Source organism: Thamnophis elegans, chromosome 4 (assembly GCF_009769535.1).
Source record: "Thamnophis elegans isolate rThaEle1 chromosome 4, rThaEle1.pri, whole genome shotgun sequence".
NCBI lineage: Eukaryota > Metazoa > Chordata > Lepidosauria > Squamata > Colubridae > Thamnophis > Thamnophis elegans.
Window position 1 is genome coordinate 8,234,534 of NC_045544.1, and position 22,083 is coordinate 8,256,616.

A 22,083-nucleotide genomic window follows, 5' to 3' on the forward strand; every position below is an offset into this window, starting at 1 on the left:
AGAAATCCTTTAATTTTTTTTTAAATAACTATTTTTTATACTTAGAAATGAAATTCATTTTCCTAATATACAGTCATTTGCAGCTTTCGCCAATTAGTTGTTTTCCAAATAACGGAAGAAGAAAAGAGAGTGATTACAATTTTTATTAAATTAGTTTGATATAAAATGTGTATAATCTTTTTGGGGGATTTTCAAAATAAAAAAGTAAACTTATATTGCTTTCATGTCATTAATGCATGATTAATGAAGAATTATGTAACTGAATAGATATTTGGCTTCCTGACTTAATCTCAAGCCCTGAAAAATGTCACTTGTTAAGAAATAATATGATTATATTTATTATATACTATACTATACTATACTATACTATACTATACTATACTATACTATACTATACTATACTATACTATACTATACTATACTATACTATACTATACTATACTATTATATAAATATATATATATAAATAAAATAATGACAATAATTTAATAATTAAATTATTTAATTAAAACAAATAAATGGTTAGAATGCAGTATTGTAGGCTAACTTTATCCATTGCCAGGAATTCGATCTTGAACAGCTCAAGGTTGATTTACCCTTCCATCCTTCCAAGATCTATAAAATGAGGATCCAGATTTTTGGGAGCAAGATGTTGACATTTGTAAAGAATTTAGAAAGTGCTGGAAAGTTCTATGAAGTGGTATATAAGTCTAAGTGCTATTAAATATGGATTAGATTCCCAGAGTAATTGCTAATTTAAAACAATGTACTCTGTTGCAATTTGTGCTTCCTTCAGAAGTTCCCATAACCCTAATTATTCTTATTTATATTACATTTCTGAAGCTGAATGCTCAGATTCAGCTAAAAATGCCTCTGAGAAACAAATCAGTGCTAGTATTCCTTGAACTGTTGTTTTAAAAGTGCAATTCAGCAAAGGAATGTTGACCAAGATTGTAAACTGCAAAGGAGCATTTTAATGTGTATTAAATGTGAACAGTTGATTCCTTAGAAGATTTATGATCTCTCCTTTTATTAGTTATATAGTTACAATGTCTAGATGAAATCTAATTTTTCACCAGACAATGAGAGCCTTTATCACTGGGTTGAAGAAGGGAAGGGAACCTATTTTTTTCCCATATACCTATACTTCTCCTCTACTCTGGGGAAAGGTGTTCTGATCAGATCCTTAGAGGAAGAAAATTGAAAAGAATGAATATGTAGTTGTACGAGAGGAAATCCATTATTTTACATGATATTTTTCCCCTTCAATAATAATCCTTACTACTGAGAGATGTACAACCATTATACTATTCATCTAATGACATGTTCGTGTTTGGGTAGATTCTAAGTGAAGATAGCATGATTGGGTTTCTTCCCCCCCCCCCGCCCCCCCGTTCCTCTGTAATATTTACAGTCAATAGTTAAAGTCAATGCAATCAGGATAGCAAAAAAAAGGTCATTTGGAATAGAGTCCAAATCAAACTTCTCCAATCTGTTTGAATAAAATGTTCTGTACAATTTTGTTCATTTTATATATTTTTATTTTTCCAAGGTATTTGATTTTTCTTCTTCTTTTTACGTAGTTAGCCCTCTTGGGAACAATTTAGGTTGAAGTTGGCATAGTTTATATAAATGCATATTTTTCAATAGATGCTTTGATCCTGAGAGTAAAGAAAAATTGAACAGAAAAAAGGCTTATAATTAGTGTTGTAACTGTTTCAGGAATCTAGTGAAGGAAAAGCAATACTAGAATGCAAAGATTCTGAAAGTAAAAAGGGGCAACAGAATCCCCTTAAGAAAACAGGGCAAATGGGTTCAATACCCCGACGATCTTCTGAAGACAAATATGAAAAATCGAATAAAGATAATGCTTCGTGTTCAAGTGAAAGCACACCAAAGCAAGGTAACTGAAACCAAAATAGCTGATAATGATTTCCAAAATTTGTAAGTCATATTCAAAAGCTGCTGGAAATAAAACAATCAGATTGAATATATATTTTTTGCATTTGATACCGATGTCATAAATATTAATAAATCTGAAAAATGATTCGTTGAATGAAATAATTTTTAAATATTGACTTTTTTCTGTTTGTTTTTTTTTTAAATTAAGCATTGATAAACCTTACATTCCTCTAAAGCTTATAGTTCTGTACAAGCTAACAATTTCTAAGATACCTTATGCCTTTTATTGGAAATTCATTTGAGGAATAGCCCTCTGCAGTGGGAATATGCTACACTGTAAACAACTTCTTTGTTTAAAGAAAAAGCCTCACACTGAATATAATTTAATCTGGTTTAATTTACATAATTATAATTTTGCCACACAGACTTGACTACATCTAAAAGGTGTGCTTCTGATAATATAAGTGGGTTTAAATATTAAATTTTGCCTGATTGCTTATAATGGTAGTGTTTCTGAGATTAGAGAGAAATTCATATTATTATTTTTTAATTGATTAGTTTTATTCATATTACATTTGAGCAATAAAATAGAAAGGCTCTGTGCAATTTAATAATGGGTGAAAGAAGCTCAGATTAAATCTTAAAAATAAGAAGTATGTTCCTTTTGAACAAATCTGAAGCTGGAGTTTTTTGAAACGGGGCATTTGAGTAATATTGGCCTCCCTGTAATGACTACGAAATCACCCTAGACCAGTGATGGCGAACATTTTTTGCCTCGGGTGCCAGAAGCACACGCTATCGCACGACATCTGTGCCCACCCCCATAATTTAATGCCGCAACGCTCCTTGCGCATGCGGGCATGGCTTTCTTGGAGCCTGGGGAGGCAAAATCCCCCCCACCCTCTGGAGGCTGGAAATGGCCCATTTTCTGACTTCCGATGGTCCTGGTAAGTCCGTTTTTCGCCCTCCCCAGACTCCAGAGTCTTTTTAGGAACCTGGGGAGAGCGAAAATGGCTCCCCACCTTGGAGGCCAGAAATGGCCCATTTTCCAACTTCTGGTGGTCCCAGTAGGTCTGTTTTTTGCCCTTCCCAGGCTCCACAAGCTTTCTAGGAGCCTGGGGAAGGTGAAAAATGGCCCAACAAGCAAACCGGAAGTTTGGGAACGGATTTCCGGTTGCACATTGGGTCGTTTTTCTCCCTCCAAAGGTGAAAAACCGCCCAACGTGCAAACCGGAAGTCCGTTCCTGAACTTCTGGTTTGCACGTTGGGCGCTTTTTGCCTTCAGGAAGCCGAAAAACGGCCAAAAATAAAACCCAAAAATTTGGAGCTGACAGGGAAACGTCTTGCATGACCTCAGAAATGGCTCCGTTTGCTACCTGTGGCACAAGTGCCATGGGCTCGCCCTCATGGTCCTAGACTCTCTTGCTTACAGCAGGAAAAGTTATAATCTGGGACCTTGATCCAAATCTGGTTGGTATGCTAGTTAAAAGTTGACCTGGATCAGGATGTTTTTGGCCCTGATCCACATCCGTTTAGATTACTGTAATTTTGGAAGTGAGCCAGAGGGTGTAGCTGCTATAAAACATGGTGGCCAGGTTACTAGTGAGAAACCTTGCCATTGCAGAATAAAACCAATTTAAAGACTGGTGTTCTGGGCTCAAGTCAAAATGTTTGTGGTCTCTTTAAATACTTGGATACATTGATCAATTATTTGCCAGAATGGAAACTTCGTGTGGTGCTGTGAACTTTGAGAGAGGGCCTGCTAAGAACTCCATCCCATCATAAGACAGGCCGCCTTTCTGGTTACTCCCACACTTTCAATCACACTTTCCCCAGGGGCATGTTGGCCCACTATCCCTTCTTTGATTTTGCAAGCAGATAAAACATTATCCCAATGTACATAACCACTCTAGATACAGATGCCTATCATAGAACTTCTTTGTGATTTCTATTGGTTGTTTTTATTGTTGTTATACTTATGATTTTGTGTTTTTTTTTCCACAGTGCCTGTCAGATTAGGGCAGTATGCAAATAGTATTAAAATAAATTCAGTCAATTCATTTTATCTTTTCAACAGTAAAACCTCTTGTTCTCATTATATGGTCATTTGGAGAAATGTAGCTTTTATCTCTCTATATCTCTCTAAAACAAGTTAATTTGGCTATATTTCAAAAGGTATTCAGGATAAGCAGGAAATGAAGAAAAAGAGAACTGAGAAGGGAACTTCAAGTAGTGTACACTCACCTCCTGCTTCTACAGCCAAACCTTCTGCTGATCAGATAAGACAAAGTGTTAAACAGTCATTGAAAGAAATTCTAGAAAAAAGGTATGGGTCCTGCGGTAAAGCTATTCCTACTACTCCACTTTTGCTTCAAATAAAATAAAATAAAATCTGTATATATATTTTTTCAGGCTTTCAGACTCCACACTGAAGATTCCTGAAGAAAGAGCAGCAAAAGTTGCAAATAAAATTGAAAAAGAGCTCTTTTCCTTTTTCCGGGATACCGATTCCAAGTACAAAAATAAGTACAGAAGCTTGATATTTAATCTGAAAGATCCAAAAAATAAAGTATGTCATGACATTTCTTAAGTATTTGGGAACTCTTCAAAAAATAATTCTGGTTCAATTGAAATTGGAATTTTTGTATGTTATAAAATAAAATAAAAACTTAGTACAAAAGTAATAATAATAATAATAATAATTCTGGTTTCTTTGTGGAGGCCTAGAATAATTTTAAATGCTCATAATTTCTTCTTCCGTCATGATTATTAACATTTTAGAAGTCTCAGACCTAGAGTTAAATTTTCTAACTTTTATTCCATATCCACATTGATACAACCACTTTTTTCTATCTATATTTAATGAAAACACTGTCATTTTCTTTTTGTATGCTATAATATCTTCCTTGTTAATTTTTTTCAAAGGCGTTTTGCTTCCCAAAATAGGGGTTCACATTTCTTTACCTAAAAAATAGATTAAATAGAGAACTATAACAGTATATGTGAATAGAGCTGTGCCCACAAACTTCTTGCTGATGAAAAGATGAAGACATTTTTACTAGTGTGTCATCTTTTTTTTAACCTTTGGATAGTTCTCCAGAATAAAATTTCAATGGATAGGATGCTGAACGAGCAAAGATGAATTAATGAAAATTGCACACTGTCCCTACCATCAGCATAATTGCTGTACAGGTATTGGGATAGAACTTTCATTGTTAACTCATGCAGATGTTAAGTGAATCATGTAGTTTTATGACCTTTGTTTTGCTGCAGTTGTTAAGCGAATCACTACAGTCATTAAGTGAATCTGGCTTCCCCCCCCCTTTGACTTTGCATCTTGGTAGCCCCTTGGGGAGGTTGCAAATGGCAATCACATGACTCTAGGATGCTGCAAACATTGTAACTGCATGCCAGTTCCAAGTGGCTGAATTTTGATCATGTGACTGCAGGGACACTACAATAGTAGTAAGTGCGAGGACTGGTTTAAGTTGCTTTTTAATTTTATTATAACTTTGAACAGTCATTGAACAAATAGTTGTAAGTCAAGGACTAGCTTTACTGAAGCAAAACATTTTCAATAAATTGCTACATCCAAGGAAAGCAAATTTAGGAATTAATGTAACAATTTCTTTCCTAAATCTGTCTACTAATAATTAACACTTTTATATATTTTATTTATATTCCGCTTTTATTATTTTTATAAAAAACTCAAGACAGCAAACTTATCTAATACTTTTTCCCTCCTCCTATTTTCTCTGCAACAACAACACTGTGTTAGGTTGAGAGGGAGAGTGACTGGCTGACTTTCCTGCCTAAAGTGGGAGTCTTCTGATGTCTTAACTTCTAGATCTTTCTGATTTGGTTTTAACTTTCCTATCTCACTGCTGGCCTCTGAGGTTTGCCACAAGCCTTATGTTTGTTCTTCAGTATATATGTACAAAGACTGTTATCAGGCTGCATCAGTGGTGGGTTTCAAAAATTGTTCGAACCTACTCTGTGGGTGTGGCCTCCTTTGTGGGAGTGGCTTGCTTCCCATGTGACCGGATGGGAGTGGCTTGCTTCCCATTTGACCGGATATGAAGATGCCGACGACACTTGTCAGAACCACCTTAAATTACCACACACAGAGCACTGGCATGCATAAGAATATGATCTAAACTTGTTTTTTAAAAGGCATCTTTGGTTTGCGTTAAAACAACTTCAATACACGCAATGTTCTGATTGCACCACAAACGCAGTAGTCATCCTTACCTTTCACAGAGGCACTGAGTTTTATAAATATGAGCATGATAGTGTAGAATAATCATATCCAAGGACCAGTGGTGGGTTTCAAAAAATGTTTGGAACCTCTTCTGTAGGTGTGGCCTGCTTTCTGGGTCCACTGGTGGAACCTCTTCTAACCGGTTCGGTAGATTTGACGAACCGGTTCTACCGAATAGGTGCGAACTGGTAGGAACCCACCTCTGGGCTGCATATACCTAACATTGGGTTTATGTTATAGATCTAGTACATGATTGGCATAGGAGCCATGTCTCTATTCAAGCTAGATAGTCAGGAAAAACATAAACTAAATTTTTGTGGGGATTTCTTTTTAAGGCAGATTTGAAATGCCCCCATTAAAAAAACTACATTGAATCTAATTATTGTGTTTTAGATAACATAGCCATTATTTTTAGAAACATGAGAGGCGAATCCTGTTCTTTTGCATATATCCTAAGTCCTGCAGATACAGGTTAGCAGAGTAGAAATAGATATCGGATAAAGTCTGTGTTTGTGTCCCCTCTGCTTTCAACAATAAAATTCATACTCACCTACATTTATAGGCTCTTAAATATATAGGTTTCTTTTCTTGTTGTAGAGAAATGGTCATGCAAGGGAAATTAACTGAATTTCACATAAGTATAGTTGGTTTGCAGTTGTTAATACTTTTCTCGCTGAATATGCAGGTTTTGGTTGATTATATGTAACTAATTATTGATTTCTCTTCCAGATACTTTTTAAGAGAGTATTGAAAGGGGAAGTTACTCCGGACCATCTCATAAGAATGAGCCCTGAAGAATTAGCTTCCAAAGAGCTAGCAGCATGGAGGAAAAGAGAAAATAGACATGTATGGCTTATCCACCAGTATTGAATTGGTCCCCTGATTCCTGATTATAAGTTATTTCATTTCAAAAAGTCATTGTCCCTGCCCATCCTCTCATTCCTAAATAATAAAATGATCAGTGCTTCCCTCAGCTCACATTAAGCTAGCTAACAAGGATAAATTCAGCCCCTTCACAGCATGCATTTAGCAAGTGGGAGATTATTTAGTATTTTCTTCTGGTTTCAATTGACTATTTTATTTTATATAGACTTGCAACTGTTCTCCTAATATAAGATTTGGGTGTGGAGTAAATTTGGTTCTCTCTTGCCCCAATTCATTTTACATCATTTTTTTTTTTGTTCTCTTGCCACAATTGTTTTCTGACCAAACTATCTTAGAAATCTTTTTTCAAGATGACATCCTTCAGCATTATGACTATACTTTTATTCTTCTCTGGTAAAATGGGCTTGATTGAATCATTTTCTCAATATCCCTGGAATTTTGAACCTTAAAATGTTTTATTTGAAAATAAACCATAGCTTCCAGTACAGGGGTCCCCAATCCCACGTCAGCCTGTGACCTATTTAGAAATGGACCACATGAGCGGCAGGCCGGCACGCTTTTGCAGGCACATAGCTCAACTTGCATGAGCCGTGGGCCAGCATGCATGCACATGTGCTGGCATGCCACTTGCACAAATCGCGCTACATGCATGTGTACCAGCCCGCCACTCACACGACCTGGTTCCTTCCCCCCCCCCCCCCAGGTTGCAAAAGTTGCGGACCACTGTTCTAATAAGTAAAATTATTGTCAGGTTTTCTACGTGTATACAAACTAATTCACTAGTATTTGTTTTTAAAGGTATTCTAATTTTTTAAAAAAGGAATCCAGTTTCCATCTCTTAATAATGGTTTCATGTGCTGGAGGCTCTTGCTTGTGTAGGTAATCTGTTTTTTTTTGTTGTTGTTGTTTATTGATAGACAATTGAAATGATTGAAAAAGAGCAGAGGGAAGTTGAAATACGTCCAATCACAAAAATTACTCATAAAGGAGAAATAGAAATTGAAAGTGAAGCTCCAGTAAAAGAGCAAGAAGCAACTATTATGGAAATTCAGGTATAACTTCAATGTGTTATTATAACAATAAAACATTTTTTCACCGGCAGGTCTCATGCACTTGAATATAATATGTAGGTTGTCTAATCTTTGATTTATTCAGCCTAGTTTAGAGATCTGTGAGTACCTTTCATGGGATGCATGTATCCTTGTTTTACAAGAGAAACTTAGCAGTATGTAAATGAAAACGTGTGTAAAATTTGTTTTCTTCTCATAGGAACCTGCTCCAATTAAAATTGTAGAAAAGGTGGAGGAAACTGAAAAAGATAAAGAAGATAATGAATCTTCCAGCTCTGATACAACAAATCAACATAAAAACCACCTATTTGATCTTAATTGTAAAATTTGCACAGGTAATATTCACAAGCGTGTTTAAAAATTATGTGTGCTATTTGTATTGTATTGTATTTAGTTTATTTGCATGCCGCCCTTCTCCAGGAGGGACTCAGGGCGGCGAACAACTCAGGGGGGAAAGGAGACATAAACACAATACACATGATTAAAATACACGAAAATCACACAGCCATACCAGTCGAGAGGGGAGGGGAACTCATCAACCCCAGGCCTGCCGGCACAGCCAGGTTTTGACGGCTTTCCGGAAGGCCTGGAGAGAGGTGCGGGTCCGGATCTCCACGGGGAGTTCATTCCAAAGGGCCGGAGCTGCTACAGAGAAGGCCCTCCCCTGGGTAGTAGCCAGATGGCATTGGCTGGTGGACAGAACCTGAAGGAGGCCGACCCTGTGAGATCTAACGGGTCTTTGGGAGGTAATTTGAACTTCTTGGTCCTTAGCATTTCTTCAGTTTAAGACCTGGAATAATGGCAGTTTCTCAGAGGAATTAATTGTAAAATGATATCCAGTTGTACTTTCGGGAAGTAAGGTAGACCAAGAAAGAATGAATGTCTCAAGTCATAAAGTGAGTTTCTGGACAAATGATTATTTGAATTTGTGTCAGTGGCTCCAGCCAATACTGCATTCTATGATGCAGTTCCTTCTAACAGTCTAATCAGGGTAACTGTTTCTTCCTTTACTTCCAAACTCATTCAGAATCTCTCCAAACCACAGCTTAAAATTAGAGGTCTTTCATGTGCCCTAAATTTTGAAGAAGCAAAGTGGATTTCAGAGACACTCTGCAAGTCAGAGGAATGTAATGATTAAGTGCTTCATCTGGTACTCTGGAGTCCTAGATTTTCATCCATCCTCAGCCAGGGAAGCTCACTGGATGACTTTTTGCAAATACTTCTGCTCAGACCAACCTACAACAGGATGGATTGTGCAAACTCACCCCACCCCCAAAGTATTGTCCTATCCATACTGTTTTGACCTGAATGAACAATGGGATATCAATCGAATAAGTCAGAAATGGGATTCTGCTGTCTTGTCTACATTCAGAGGTTGCTGCATACCATAAGTAATGCTAAACTCAACAAGCTTAATATCAAAGACCAAATTAAAAAAATATGTTTTCTAACTGTTGGATTGGCTGATGGCTTAGAGGGCTGCAGAACCTGCAGGTAACCCAATGTTACTGAGTACAAATCCAGCATTTCTCTTTATTGATCACGTTTGTCATGGCTATTAGGAATTCAGCAATATTTTTTGCCACTGGCTGTTTTTCTAAAACGAGGCTTCAAAGCTGCTGTGCATCTGGCCTGATTGTTAGAAGGTGGTTGAAACCTCTCTCTCTCTCAGAAGTTTCAGAACAAGAATATAGTTCTTTCTTTAGTTCAAATGAGCCCATCTCAAACTAGTTTGAAGTATTAACAAACCAGTGAATAGATGAAGCTCAAAACAGGAATTTAAACCTGGCATAAAGGCTTCAGACTGCACCTCACAGCAGTTTACTACAGAGAAACATGAAAATAGCAAGATTGTTCTTTATATGTATGTATGCTTTTATTTTGGATTTGGTGGTTTTTTCCAGATAGGTGGTGGGGTCTGTGTTTAGAGGTTAGACCCCGCTTACAAACTTCTAAACACAGACCCCACCACCTACCTGGAAAAAACCACCAAATCCAATGAAATCCTCTCCCATCAGTGAAGAGATCCAGCAAAGAATCATCCCCAGAGAAAAATCATCCAGATGCCCCAAGCTCTATGGCCTCCCCAAGATACACAAAGAAGGAACACCACTCAGACCCATAGTTAGCTCCATAGGCTCACCTCTACAGAATCTTGCCAAATTCCTCACCAAACAACTCCAACCCTACACAGAATCCATCACTTCACACGTACAAAACTCACTCCACTTCATAGAAACAATAAAGAAACAAAACCTACAGCCCCGCGACCTACTCGTGAGCTTCGATGTCATATCCCTCTTCACCCAAGTGCCTATAAAAGAAGCCTTGGCAGCTATCCAAAACAAATACAATCCCCCAAGCACATCCTAGATCTGACCAACCACTGCCTAACCAACACATACTTCATCCACAATGGACAAAGATACAAACAGATAGAAGGAGCACCTATGGGATCACCCCTCTCACCCGTCATCACAAACCTATACATGGAACACTTTGAAACCAACGCCTTAGATAGATCTGAACACAAACTCAAACTCTGGCTTAGATATGTAGATGACACTTTTGTAATTTGGCCACATGGGAAAGAAAAACTGGACAACTTCCTCACACATCTCAGCAGCCTACACCCCAAAATACAATTCACTATGGAAATAGAAGCTAACAATCAACTTCCCTTTCTGGACGTCCTAATCTACAAAAAAACCCAATGGCTCCCTAGGACACACTATCTACCACAAAGAAAGAAAAAACCACACCAACCGCTACTTAAACACACAATCCCATCACCACCCTGCACAGATCAACTCTGTAGCCAAGACCCTCATCTCCTGAACCAAACGCCTAGCCGACAAAGACTATCTGAAAATTGAATTACACACCCTCACAAACATATTAATTTCCAACGGATTTCAAAAAAACACAATTACCAACCTAATCCAAAGGGAGACACTCCCCAAGAACCGAGATACAGAACAGGACAACGGCATCGCCCTCCTCCCTTACATCAAAGGCACCACAGATAAAATCAGCAAAATTCTCCACAAACACAATAACAAGACAGCCTTTGGCACTGACCAACAAATAACCAGCCTCTTAAGAAACCCCAAAGACAAGATCCAGCTAGAAAACCAAGGAGTCTATGAAATACCATGCAAAATCTGCCCAGCCACATAGATTGGGCAAACTAATAGGAGAATAAATGCACGCATTGCAGAACACAAGAACAGAGGCAGAAAAGAAGAAAAAACTTCCTCCCTTTTCCAGCACCTTAAAGCAACAGGACTTGAAATTGATTTTGAAGGAACCGAATTACTCTCCAAAACTGAACGTTCAACAAGAGAATAATTATGGAAGCTATTGAAATAGAGAAACATTCCCACAACATGAATAAACGTGATGATACCTCCCACCTACCAGACATCTGGAAACTAGCCCTAGTCAATAAACTAGCCCCAGCCACAAAAAACAACACAGGACCCAGAACAACACAGGACACCATCACCAATCACCCTCACCAAACATCATTTCCATCAACCAATCAAGATGTGACAACACAGCCAACTAATCCGTTTAAAGCAACAAAGCCAACATTCCACACCCACCCACCTATATTTATAGAAAAACGGCAGCTCCGATCACGCTTTGCTCGCACAAGCACGAAGCCAAAGGCATCAGCCTGAAGATGACGAGTGTGACCTCGTCGAAACATCGCCAAGATACTGTCAATCTTACACAGGAATACGCCAAGACCTGCACACACACACACACACACACACACACACACACACCTATATATCTCACTGCATATATATAAACTTCATCATCATCATGTTTGGGTAAAGCCTTTATTTTTCTATGATAAATTAAAACCAATCTACATTTCTTTGATAATTATCTAAGCTTCTTTTAACTGCTTGAGTCAAATTCTAGATATATACTCCTGTGCTTTTAATTTCAACCAGCAAGATTTTTTAGCATTATGGTCACAAGCAGTAATTGTTACTATATATAATAATCATTTTAAACTGGCTTAATATGATAAATACTCAGTAAAGCTTTTTAATTTTCTTCTCAAGGTCGAATGGCACCACCCAGTGATGATCTTGCTGGGAAAAAAGTGAAAGTATCCGTTGGAGTTGCTCGGAAGCCATCAGATAATGAAGCTGACAATATCGCAAATGCGCTTACTTCAACCAACAACATTTTAGCTTTGGAATTATTAGAGGAGGATAAAGAGTTATCAAATCCAGGGTTTGCGTCCACTTCCAGCTCTAGGTAATCATTTGTGATTGCTACTCAAGTGTATAAGAAAATAGAAGCTGCCACAGGGACTAATGTTAAAAATGTCCTGCTTTCTTGGCTGAAAGCCATTTCCCATAAATGAAGATAGGCAGCAAAACATTTCAAATAGAAGTGAATTTTTTTTAAAAAAAAAATGTCAGGTTTCAGACTGAATTGTAATATATGAAACTTTCAGAAGTTTGTTTGCCAAAAGCGAACATTATTTTGTTGCTTCTATCTTCTTTTTTCTCCTACTCTTTAACAGACTGAAATGCCTTGGTACTGCAACACATTTATGCTTTTCATTTCAAGATGACATCAATCAGTATAATACAATTATAATATAATAACAAGGCCATGCCATGCAATATAAGAATATTGTGAAAATAGTAAGAAAATTTGCAGTACACAAATTATAAATGATGAGAATTTTTAACATCATTCCTTTTACCACTCACCCTACTATTTTGCAAATTATTTAATCAGTGAATTGCAAAAGTCCTTTATAAAATGATGTGGGGAGTTTCCATAGGAGAAAATGTTCTGGAAATGCTAAATGCTGTGTCTTAGATCTTACTCTGTATACTTTAAATCAGTGGTCTCCAACCTTGGCCACTTTAAGACCTGTGGACTTCAACTCCCAGAGTTCCTCAGCCAGCTTTGCTGGCTGAGGAACTCTGGGAGTTGAAGTCCACAAGTCTTAAAGTGGCCAAGGTTGGAGACTACTGCTTTAAATCACCCCATAAGGGAAGTAATTCTATAACCTGCATTCATGTTATTTAATATAATTTGCTTTTAAATAAAACTTCATTTGATTTAACTGCTCTCCTTAGTTCCTCTCTTATTAGATAAGGAAAACAAAGAGCAATCAAATTCTTTTAACCCTGATTGAACACAGCAATCTTATAAACCTTCCCTTATATTATCCTAAAAATTAGGATACATTTTGACTTTTTAAAAAAATTGTCCCTGTCCCCTGCCAAATTTGCTGTTCATCTGTGATTCAAGACAAAAATCCTTCAGAACTTTAATAGATTTCTCTATTTCAGGGGTGTCAAACTGGGCTGGATGCGAAATGTGCAAGCCACACCCATCCTAGCTCCGCAAATGGGAAAAACGTGAAAGTCACATGATGGCAACGTTATACCGCAAGTTTGACACCCGTGCTCTACTTTATCCTTTTCTTTGTCACTTCTAAAAAAGTCCTTCCAAATGTTAGCAGAGCTCTTTTGTATAACCAGAGGGGGGAAAAATATCCAAATTAACTTTCTGATTTAATGTCAGAATAAGTCATCCATCAGATCCATTTGTATAAGTGTTTAAATCCCCCTTCAAATTAATTTCATAAACATCAATAGCATTCTTGTTTTATAATTTTATATAAACATGCTCTATTAATTTTATGAAGCATCTAATCCATTCTATCCATAGGTTTAGCTGAAAGGTAATTATAATTTTCACTAAGGATTTTTGCTCCATTTTCTTTATCCTCTGGCTCTCTTGTACAGTCCTCAAGATGTTCCAATGAATACAATACGATGTTTCCCCAAAAATAAGACAAGCACTTGGCCTTATTTTGGGGGGTCTTATTATTTTTATTATTTTTGAGGTGCAGGAGGCAGTGCGTGTGGTCACCTCATGACTGCTGCTGTGTTGCAGTATTTTCAAGGAGGGCTTTTTTGGGGGGAAGGCTTATTTTAGCGCATGCGCTCCAAAGCCCAATTGAGCTTATTATCCAGGGAGGTCTTATTTTTGGAGAAACAGGGTAGAACCTTGCTAATCTGAAGACTCTTAATCTTTCCAATATGCAAGAATAAAGAAAATAATTGAAAAAAGGATAGAAGGATTGAAACTAGGATAGAAGATTCAATCAAGCGCAGTGTCCATAAAGTGCAAATTGGAATTTGATGTAAATTCCAACTCTCCGCCACTCCACTCATGAGTTGACCATAGAAAAAGACAATTTTTCTGGCTATCCCGTCAGGCCTGGGGATAAGATTCTAATTCGCCCCACCCGAATGTTGAATGAAAGTTGTGTTTTATTGTTTTATTTTTATTTATGCACTGTCTTGTGTTTTTGTTTTGCACCCCCCTTCCCATGTATTGTAAGCCGCCCTGAGTCCCCTTAGGGAAAAGGGCGGCCTATAAATCATAAATAAAATCCTAAAATCCTAAATTTACACAATCTATGAAGAATAGCTCTCCAGAATCTCTTGGACAATCTCACTTGTATTCCTGAAATATTATGCCGACTTAGATCAGGCGACCAGGGTCAATTTCACTTTGAAAATTCTCTTGCTAACTAAGAAATGCCAGCAAGGCCTCTGGCTCACCATGGCACATATAGGAAATGTTTTCCTTCTCTTTACTTCTCACCCATCCATATTTAATGCAGTCGGTTGCTTACTACACTAAATTGCTTTGTTTTCCTTAATTTCTATGTTTCAGATCAGAAACACCTGGAACTGTTGAAAGTGAAACATTATTTCTAGCTCGCCTGAACTTCATTTGGAAAGGCTTAATCAACATGCCATCTGTGGCAAAGTTTGTTATCAAGGCTTACCCAATCTCTGGCTCCTTTGAAAGTTTAACAGAGGTAATGCATGGCATACTCAACAATTCTACCATTTTCTTGGGGAATTCCTGCATTTCCTTTTACTGCGGATAATGAAATGTTGCCGTGTAAAAATCACCAAGGAGGGCATTAGACCAATGTACTTTTGCATGTAGATTATGAAAGTTATATTTATTTTATTGTGGAAAATCTATTGTCTTGTGGTAAAAATGTGCATCCTCTTCCATAGGATTTGCCAGATAGCATCCAAGTAGGTGGCAGGATATCACCTCAGACTGTTTGGGAATATGTTGATAAAATAAAGGCTTCGGGCACAAAGGTAAAAATGTATTCTTGTAATATAATGTGGCATTAGATGCTCAATGCTCTTTGATTTTTTTAAAAGAATAGGATTTCATGCTGGTGCTGTTATTACCTGAAATAAATTCATCAGTACTGTTTGTATGAAATCCAATGCAGAAAAGAAATAAACTCCACTGCCCCTTGTTCAGTAATGAATCCAGTAGCTAGATAATATGCTCATTTTCAATATATGGGAAGCCTAGATAAACTCAGGAACAGAAAGACCAAAGGGAAGAAGAGTATTATAAATGAAGAAAAAAACTTGTAATTATGATGCTTGTACATATTCCCATTTCAAAAATATTGTTAAGGACTACAGTTCTTTTTGATACAGCTTGCGTGCCATTTCTCTGTACACTTACACTGGTGGCATCTAAGACCTCCTTTAATTTATGAAAAGTGATTTTATTTTGATTCATGTTAATGTTTGATATATTCCAAATACATAATATGGTTTAGTGCACAACTTTCAGTACAATTTTTTTGAGAGAATCATTTACTACATTGCATACATTTTAAAGATTGCCTTTCTTAGTAGCAAAGCGATAGGCTTACAAATTAGATCCATTTAAATCTCATTGCTTTGAGATAGCTTCAAACTGCATGTGTCTTCCTGGCCTGCAACAGCAATATGAGAAGCAGTAGAGCATTCTCTCTTATTTATTGATTTAATTATGAAATTTGCATGCCACTCATTTTACTATCAAGCAGCTCTGGATGACTCTTACTTGTTCGCTATGTATGATCATCTTGAGTGAATTTCCTGGCATCTAAAATCAGTGAAGTACAAAGTTTTTGATACTCCGAGGAACAAAAATAGATGTGCGTGTGTGTTTATTTTAAGAACATGGTGATAATTAATAAATGTTTCCCTTTTTTTCCTAATAGGAAATATGTGTGGTTCGTTTTACTCCTGTTACAGAAGAGGATCAGATTTCATACGCTTTGCTTTTTGCATACTTCAGCAGCAGGAAACGTTATGGTGTAGCAGCGAATAACATGAAGCAAATCAAGGATTTATATATTATCCCTTTAGGTGCTTCTGATAAAATTCCACATCAGTTGGTTCCCTTTGATGGTCCTGGTAAGTAACAAAGATAGGCTGAACTGTCCTTTGCATTAAAGTATTAATGATTTTAAAAAGCCAAGAACAAACCCTTTTTATTTTCTGAGATATATTTTTAACTATGCTAGGAGCCAAATGGTTTGATGATTTATCGCAGAGCACTATATTGGAAATGAAGCTTTGCAGGAAATCCATGTCTGTTTCAAAGAACAGACATGGATTTCTTTCTCTGGTTAGCTCATGAATAGAATTGGTATTCTTGATTTAACAGATGATAAGTATTTTATAGTGTAAAATGTACTTTTACATAGCAATTATTTGGAGAGTGAAATTTTGTAAGTGCTTCTTAGAGTCCACCATATTTTTTGGAGTATAAGACACACTCCCCCCCCCCCCCCCACGCACACATAAAGTGGCTAGAAATGTCTGTGTGTCTTATACAGCGAATGTTGCCGAAGGAGTTTGCTCCCAGCAATTTGCCTCTTGCAGCAAACAGCATGGTCAGCTTCAGCACATCCTGATTTAGCACGAGCAGCTGATTGACAATTGGATATGGCTACTGGAATACCTCCTATCAGCTGTTCCAGGCTGCAGGGATCACCACCGCCCATTGGCAACGGGCACCGCCCATCGCCACTGCCACCTATCGCCGCCTCCGTGCACCCCATTTTCGCTCTCCGTACATCCCATTTTTGGCCCGTTCCAAGAGGGGATAGGCAGTGGTGGCAGCAATCCCTGCTGCCTAGGAACAGGCCAAAATTAGGACGTGCGGAGGCAGCAATAGGTGGCAGCAGCAATGGGCGGTGGTGATCCCCGCAGTCTGGAGCAGCTGTTAGGAGGTATTCCAGGAGGCAGATCCAACTGCCAATCACCTGCTCATGCTAAATTAGACTGTGCTGTTTGCTGCAAGGAGGCAAATTGCTGGAAGGCAGAGGCAGATTATTTTTTTCTTGTTTTCCTCCCCAAAAGCTAGGTGCGTCTTATACTTCGGAGTGTCTTATAGTCCAAAAACTGCAGTACATTTTGTAAGATCATGGAACCATTTAAACTATTTGGCATTGTAGATACTCAGTAGCTTGTTTTAATTGAAAAAATAACCCAAGATACATGTTTTCAATTATTACATTGTTCCTTTTTTAATATACTATATATATATGTGTGTGTGTGTGTGTGTGTAGGAATTGAAGTCCACCGACCCAACTTGCTGCTGGGATTGATAATTCGCCAGAAGCTGAAAAGGCAGATTAGTGCTGTGGCTAATTCAACCGTGACCCATGCTGAAGAAGGTCCTGAAAATTTGCAACCAGAGAAAAAAAGTAAACTGAACAAACCGGAAGTCCTTCATTCTGAGGTAAATGAAAGAGAAGAAGAAAATGATTTCTTTAATTCATTTACCACAGTGCTGCACAAGCAGAGGATCAAATCCCAACAATGTAGCACAGAAGAAGTCACAGCCAATGAACCCGCTGTGGAGACCATCAAACTTGAACCCACCAAACCTCTACGGTTCCTTCCTGGGGTTTTGGTTGGATGGGAAAATCAGTCATCTGCTCTTGAACTAGCAAGTAAGCCTCTGCCAGTAGATGACATTCTTCAAAGCCTTTTGGATACCACAGGGCAGATGCCTGAACATATCCAATCAACAGCCGACAAGTTGATTAATAAAGATCTTCCTTTATTAGAGAAACGGACAAAAGTTAAGGAAGAAAACATAGACATTCCAGTGGGTGTTGAAGGTACAAGGCATAAAAAGGACAATGCAAAAGAAACCATCAACAATACCTTAGCAGTGGACGTATCAGTAGATCTCCCTTGCTCTTCAGGAACTCTTACAAGTCTGAGTCTTAAGGAGAAACCACCGGATGTTTCCACTGAGGTATTTTTAGCAAACTTAACTATTCTATCACAGAATAAGGAAACCCAAGAGACTCCGGAAAACAGTTTAAAGTTGGGTGATACAGATAATGTTCCTCAGGAAAGTAAAAGAACCATAGATTTTCCTGTTACTTCCAACGCTGGAAAAGGAGTTGGGAGCAATAATGTTGGAACAGCATCTGTTGATACTATGACCATTCATAGTTCCAAATCTCCACCATTCATTAATCTTAAGAGAGACCCAAGGCAAGCAGCTGGACGAGGCCAACAGAACAATAGTTCAGAAAGTGAAGGCGATAGTACGAGAAGTGAAGATATGCAACAGTTTGATACTTCAGAATCTGAACCGTCAAAGGTCGATAACAAGCAGACTTCAGGAAATGAATTCGCCTCAGATCAGACCGATAACCAGGCCTGCAAGACAACATTGGTTTCAAATGCATCTAATGGAGAAAGAGCACGTACCTCACAACTTAAAGACACCTTGACGCAAAACATTGAGACTGGAAATTCTGAGAGAGAATTATTGCCACCCCCTCCGCCACCACCCCCACCCTCTTCAACATCATTATCATCTCAGTTTGAAGCAGAAAATACAAGTCATCAATCTGACTTCAGTACCAAATTACCTGCCCCAAGTGGAAATTTCTCACCAATTAGGACTCCTCAACCCAATTTCCCACCCACTAAAACAACTCCCCCAGGTTTTCAGTTTCAAGGGGCCATTGCCCCTAATTTCTCCCCAACGAACACTCCTGTATTTGGGTTCCCCCATCATCTGCCCCCACCGCTCCTTCCACCTCCGGGCTTTGGTTTTGCTCAAAGCCCTCTCATGCCTTGGCCCCCCGTACTTCACCTGCCAGGTCAGCTACCCCACTTTGTTGGACCAGTCACACCAGCCCCTCCCGCCCCCCAGAAACCATCAAGATTCTCAGGGCCTGAACACTTTTATCAAAATAAAAACGCTAGGAGACATGAAAGGCGTCACAGTGACCCCTGGGCAGGCCGTCAGGGTCCTCACATGGAGAGGGCCTTCAACAGGAGGAAGAATGATCAACACAGGCAAAGGTTTTATAGCGAATCTCACCACCCCAAGAAGGGCAGGCACGACTGGGATGTGGATCCTGAAAGAAGTCGACACCGAGACCGAAGCTCCGAGAAAGAGAGGGAAAGAAAAAACAGGGAGGAAGGGCATCGAGACAAAGAGAGGTTGCGACTTTCCCATAGCGATAAGGACTCTGAAAGCAAAACCTCTCAAGAAAGTAGAAATCCGGAAAAGAAGGATGTTTCTAGAAGTGAAGAGCGCTTTCACGAAAAAGAGAAAGAGAGAGAGAAGAGTAGGGAACGGTCAAAGGAGCAAGACAATGAAAAGAGCCGAGAAAGGCATCACAGAGAGAGGGACCAGAGCGATCGCGGTAAAAGCAAAAGGTGAAAGGGAAAAAAGAAAACGAGAGAGAAAGAAGGCACAGTCTGTCTTCTAGTTTTAAACAAATAGAACATAATATGTTTTAAATATGTCCTAAAGCTGTCTGTATAATATATGCTTGGGTATAATTGTGCCATCAATACTTTCTTTTTATATTCAATGTTTAGTGTTTTGTAGGACTTAAGTCTGTTCTGGTACCATTCTGCGTACCGCACATTCGCTTTCTTTTACAACCTCTTGACAGAGTAGAGTTGGATAGTTGGAAGATTTTACTCTGCTTGTATAGAAAAATAACCGGAAGGGGCTTCTTTTTAATATGCAATAAAAAGACACGTACAGATTCTTTTGTCAAATTGGGCGTCAGTCAAGCTATTTGTAGCCTTTGGCGATTTGTATTTTGCGTTTGGAGCTGCTCCAGCAACCATGAAGATGGATTTGTGGTGTGAAATATGACGACACAATGCTGACTTTGAAAACGAGAGAGATTGTAATGCAGCCCCTATTCCAATGCATATGGATTCAAAAGATTCATATATTCAAACAGATTCCAAAGAATAAGGAAATGGTGGTGGCAGAGGGAATCCCACCCGTATTTATTATTGGGCATTTCTGATAGAATGAAGTGGACGGTGAGCAGGAGGAGTCCAGGTTTTACGGCTTCGGGGGCCACACTTTTTAGTGGGGTATTTTACGGCTTTAGCCTGTCCGTTGTCGATGGCTCACCTCCTCTAAATGAATAAAACTTAATGACGTTCAATAGTGTTAGGACTGGAATTAAATCCCTTTTTCCACTTTTAATCATTAAACGCCATCTAGGAGAATTCGCAGGAGTTCTCAAGCTTTGCTCATTTGGGGTTTTTATTGGCAACAACAAAGCCTAGACTTGTGTTTCCGCTTCATCTGCACAACAGCTTTTTTAAAATAATAATAATAATAATAATAATAAATACGACCACGCCTGATGGCAATTTGAGAACCCTGGCTTTCAGCTGAAATTAATATTTTAGCTATTTCTCATGCTTTGAAAACTTGAAATACCTAAGCTTGTACATGAGACTTGTGTTTTCCTATTCTTTATATTATAAAAATGTAAATATTTTAAGGGGTATTTTGATTCTACAAATGGATAACCTTCTCACAGTTGCTTGCTTGATTTTAATAGATGTGGAGCAATAGGCTATACCGGTATAACAGAAAGATGTATAAATATGGCTTGCCTTTGCAGTTCATGACTGGTAATTTTTAATAACCCACAGGGTTTTTAATAAATAGATCAGTAAAATGTGATTTTTCTGTGAAACGTAGTTTATTGGTTCTTTTCTGTTAGATATTATTGCACTACTCTGTTCAACATCCTATTTTGAAGTATTTAGTAAAATTAAGAGCATTCTGCATTAAAAAAAAAAAAGGAAACCCTTAATTAAATCGCCTTACCTATGAAACATAGATTTTGCACTTTGGTATAAGAAAGAAACTATCTCTCAATAATATGTGATTAAAATAAATTGTTAGGCTATTTTAAAATCCTATTTACATATAATAGCCAGTTTGCAAACCTTGCACATGGCTTTATTTAGTCAAATTAAAAATGCTATATCATAAATTGCTTTGATGGTACCTTTTTTTTTTTAAAAAAAATGATTATCCAAAATGTTGACTCATTCATACATATAATTAGTCTACATTTTCAACAGAAATGCAACCATATGCTAGGTTTATGTTGTCTGTGTGTGTGTGTGTATGTGCAGGCACTGAGGACTGGAATTTTCTCTTAAGAGTGAGTAGAGTGACATCTGGCACAGGACAACTTCACCACCCATAATTACTTTCAACCTTTCTTGTGAAACCTTTAATTAGTGTTCATTTTCAGCTATATAACTCTCCCAAGGGCTCTTACTATATGTCTGCCATGGAAAGAAGATAACAAGCTTATTATTCATAATACTTTTTGCTGCAATTTTTTAAAAAAAAAACTACTGGGAAGATGAAATTGAAAAATTTTGGAAAATGAACAGCCTGAGATGTTACGGGAATTAAAAATTTAAACAGCCGGACCTCTTGTTCATGATATGTCTGATAAAACAGTTATTGAAAATAAGAAAATCTACCAGGACTTACAGATCACATTGGGATGCTTATGGAAAAATAAATATGCTGTTACACCAATTGTCACTCCTTGGGGCAAAGGATTCCATCCATATTTGGAAAATGTTTTAATTCGCCAGAACTGAACCCTAATTTTACAAAAATAATCACTTGCTTGGAATTGCCTGTATGCTTAGTTGCTACCTTAATTGATAGGTCCTTGGTTAGGTCTTGAATTATTAAGTATTCACCAAGCTTAGTCTGAATCTAATAGTAGATTACTCGTAATAAGAAAGTATGCAACTACTT

General features: G+C 37.9%; 1 protein-coding gene across 6 annotated transcripts in view; it reads left to right on the plus strand.

Moving 5' to 3' along the window:
• The window catches only part of PHF3 (PHD finger protein 3), a 61,761-nt gene extending 40,110 nt beyond the window's left edge, over window positions 1-21,651 (plus strand). For all 6 annotated transcript variants that reach the window (XM_032215016.1, XM_032215017.1, XM_032215018.1 and 3 more), the window contains 11 exons: window positions 1,723-1,903; window positions 4,078-4,228; window positions 4,315-4,471; window positions 6,893-7,009; window positions 7,966-8,100; window positions 8,318-8,453; window positions 12,201-12,399; window positions 14,854-15,001; window positions 15,210-15,299; window positions 16,211-16,406; window positions 17,567-21,651. In XM_032215016.1, the coding sequence (XP_032070907.1) occupies window positions 1,723-1,903; window positions 4,078-4,228; window positions 4,315-4,471; window positions 6,893-7,009; window positions 7,966-8,100; window positions 8,318-8,453; window positions 12,201-12,399; window positions 14,854-15,001; window positions 15,210-15,299; window positions 16,211-16,406; window positions 17,567-19,695 (3,639 nt within the window). In that variant the 3' untranslated portion in view covers window positions 19,696-21,651. The remainder of the gene's footprint in view (window positions 1-1,722; window positions 1,904-4,077; window positions 4,229-4,314; window positions 4,472-6,892; window positions 7,010-7,965; window positions 8,101-8,317; window positions 8,454-12,200; window positions 12,400-14,853; window positions 15,002-15,209; window positions 15,300-16,210; window positions 16,407-17,566) is intronic.
• The last annotated feature ends 432 nt before the right edge of the window (window positions 21,652-22,083 follow it).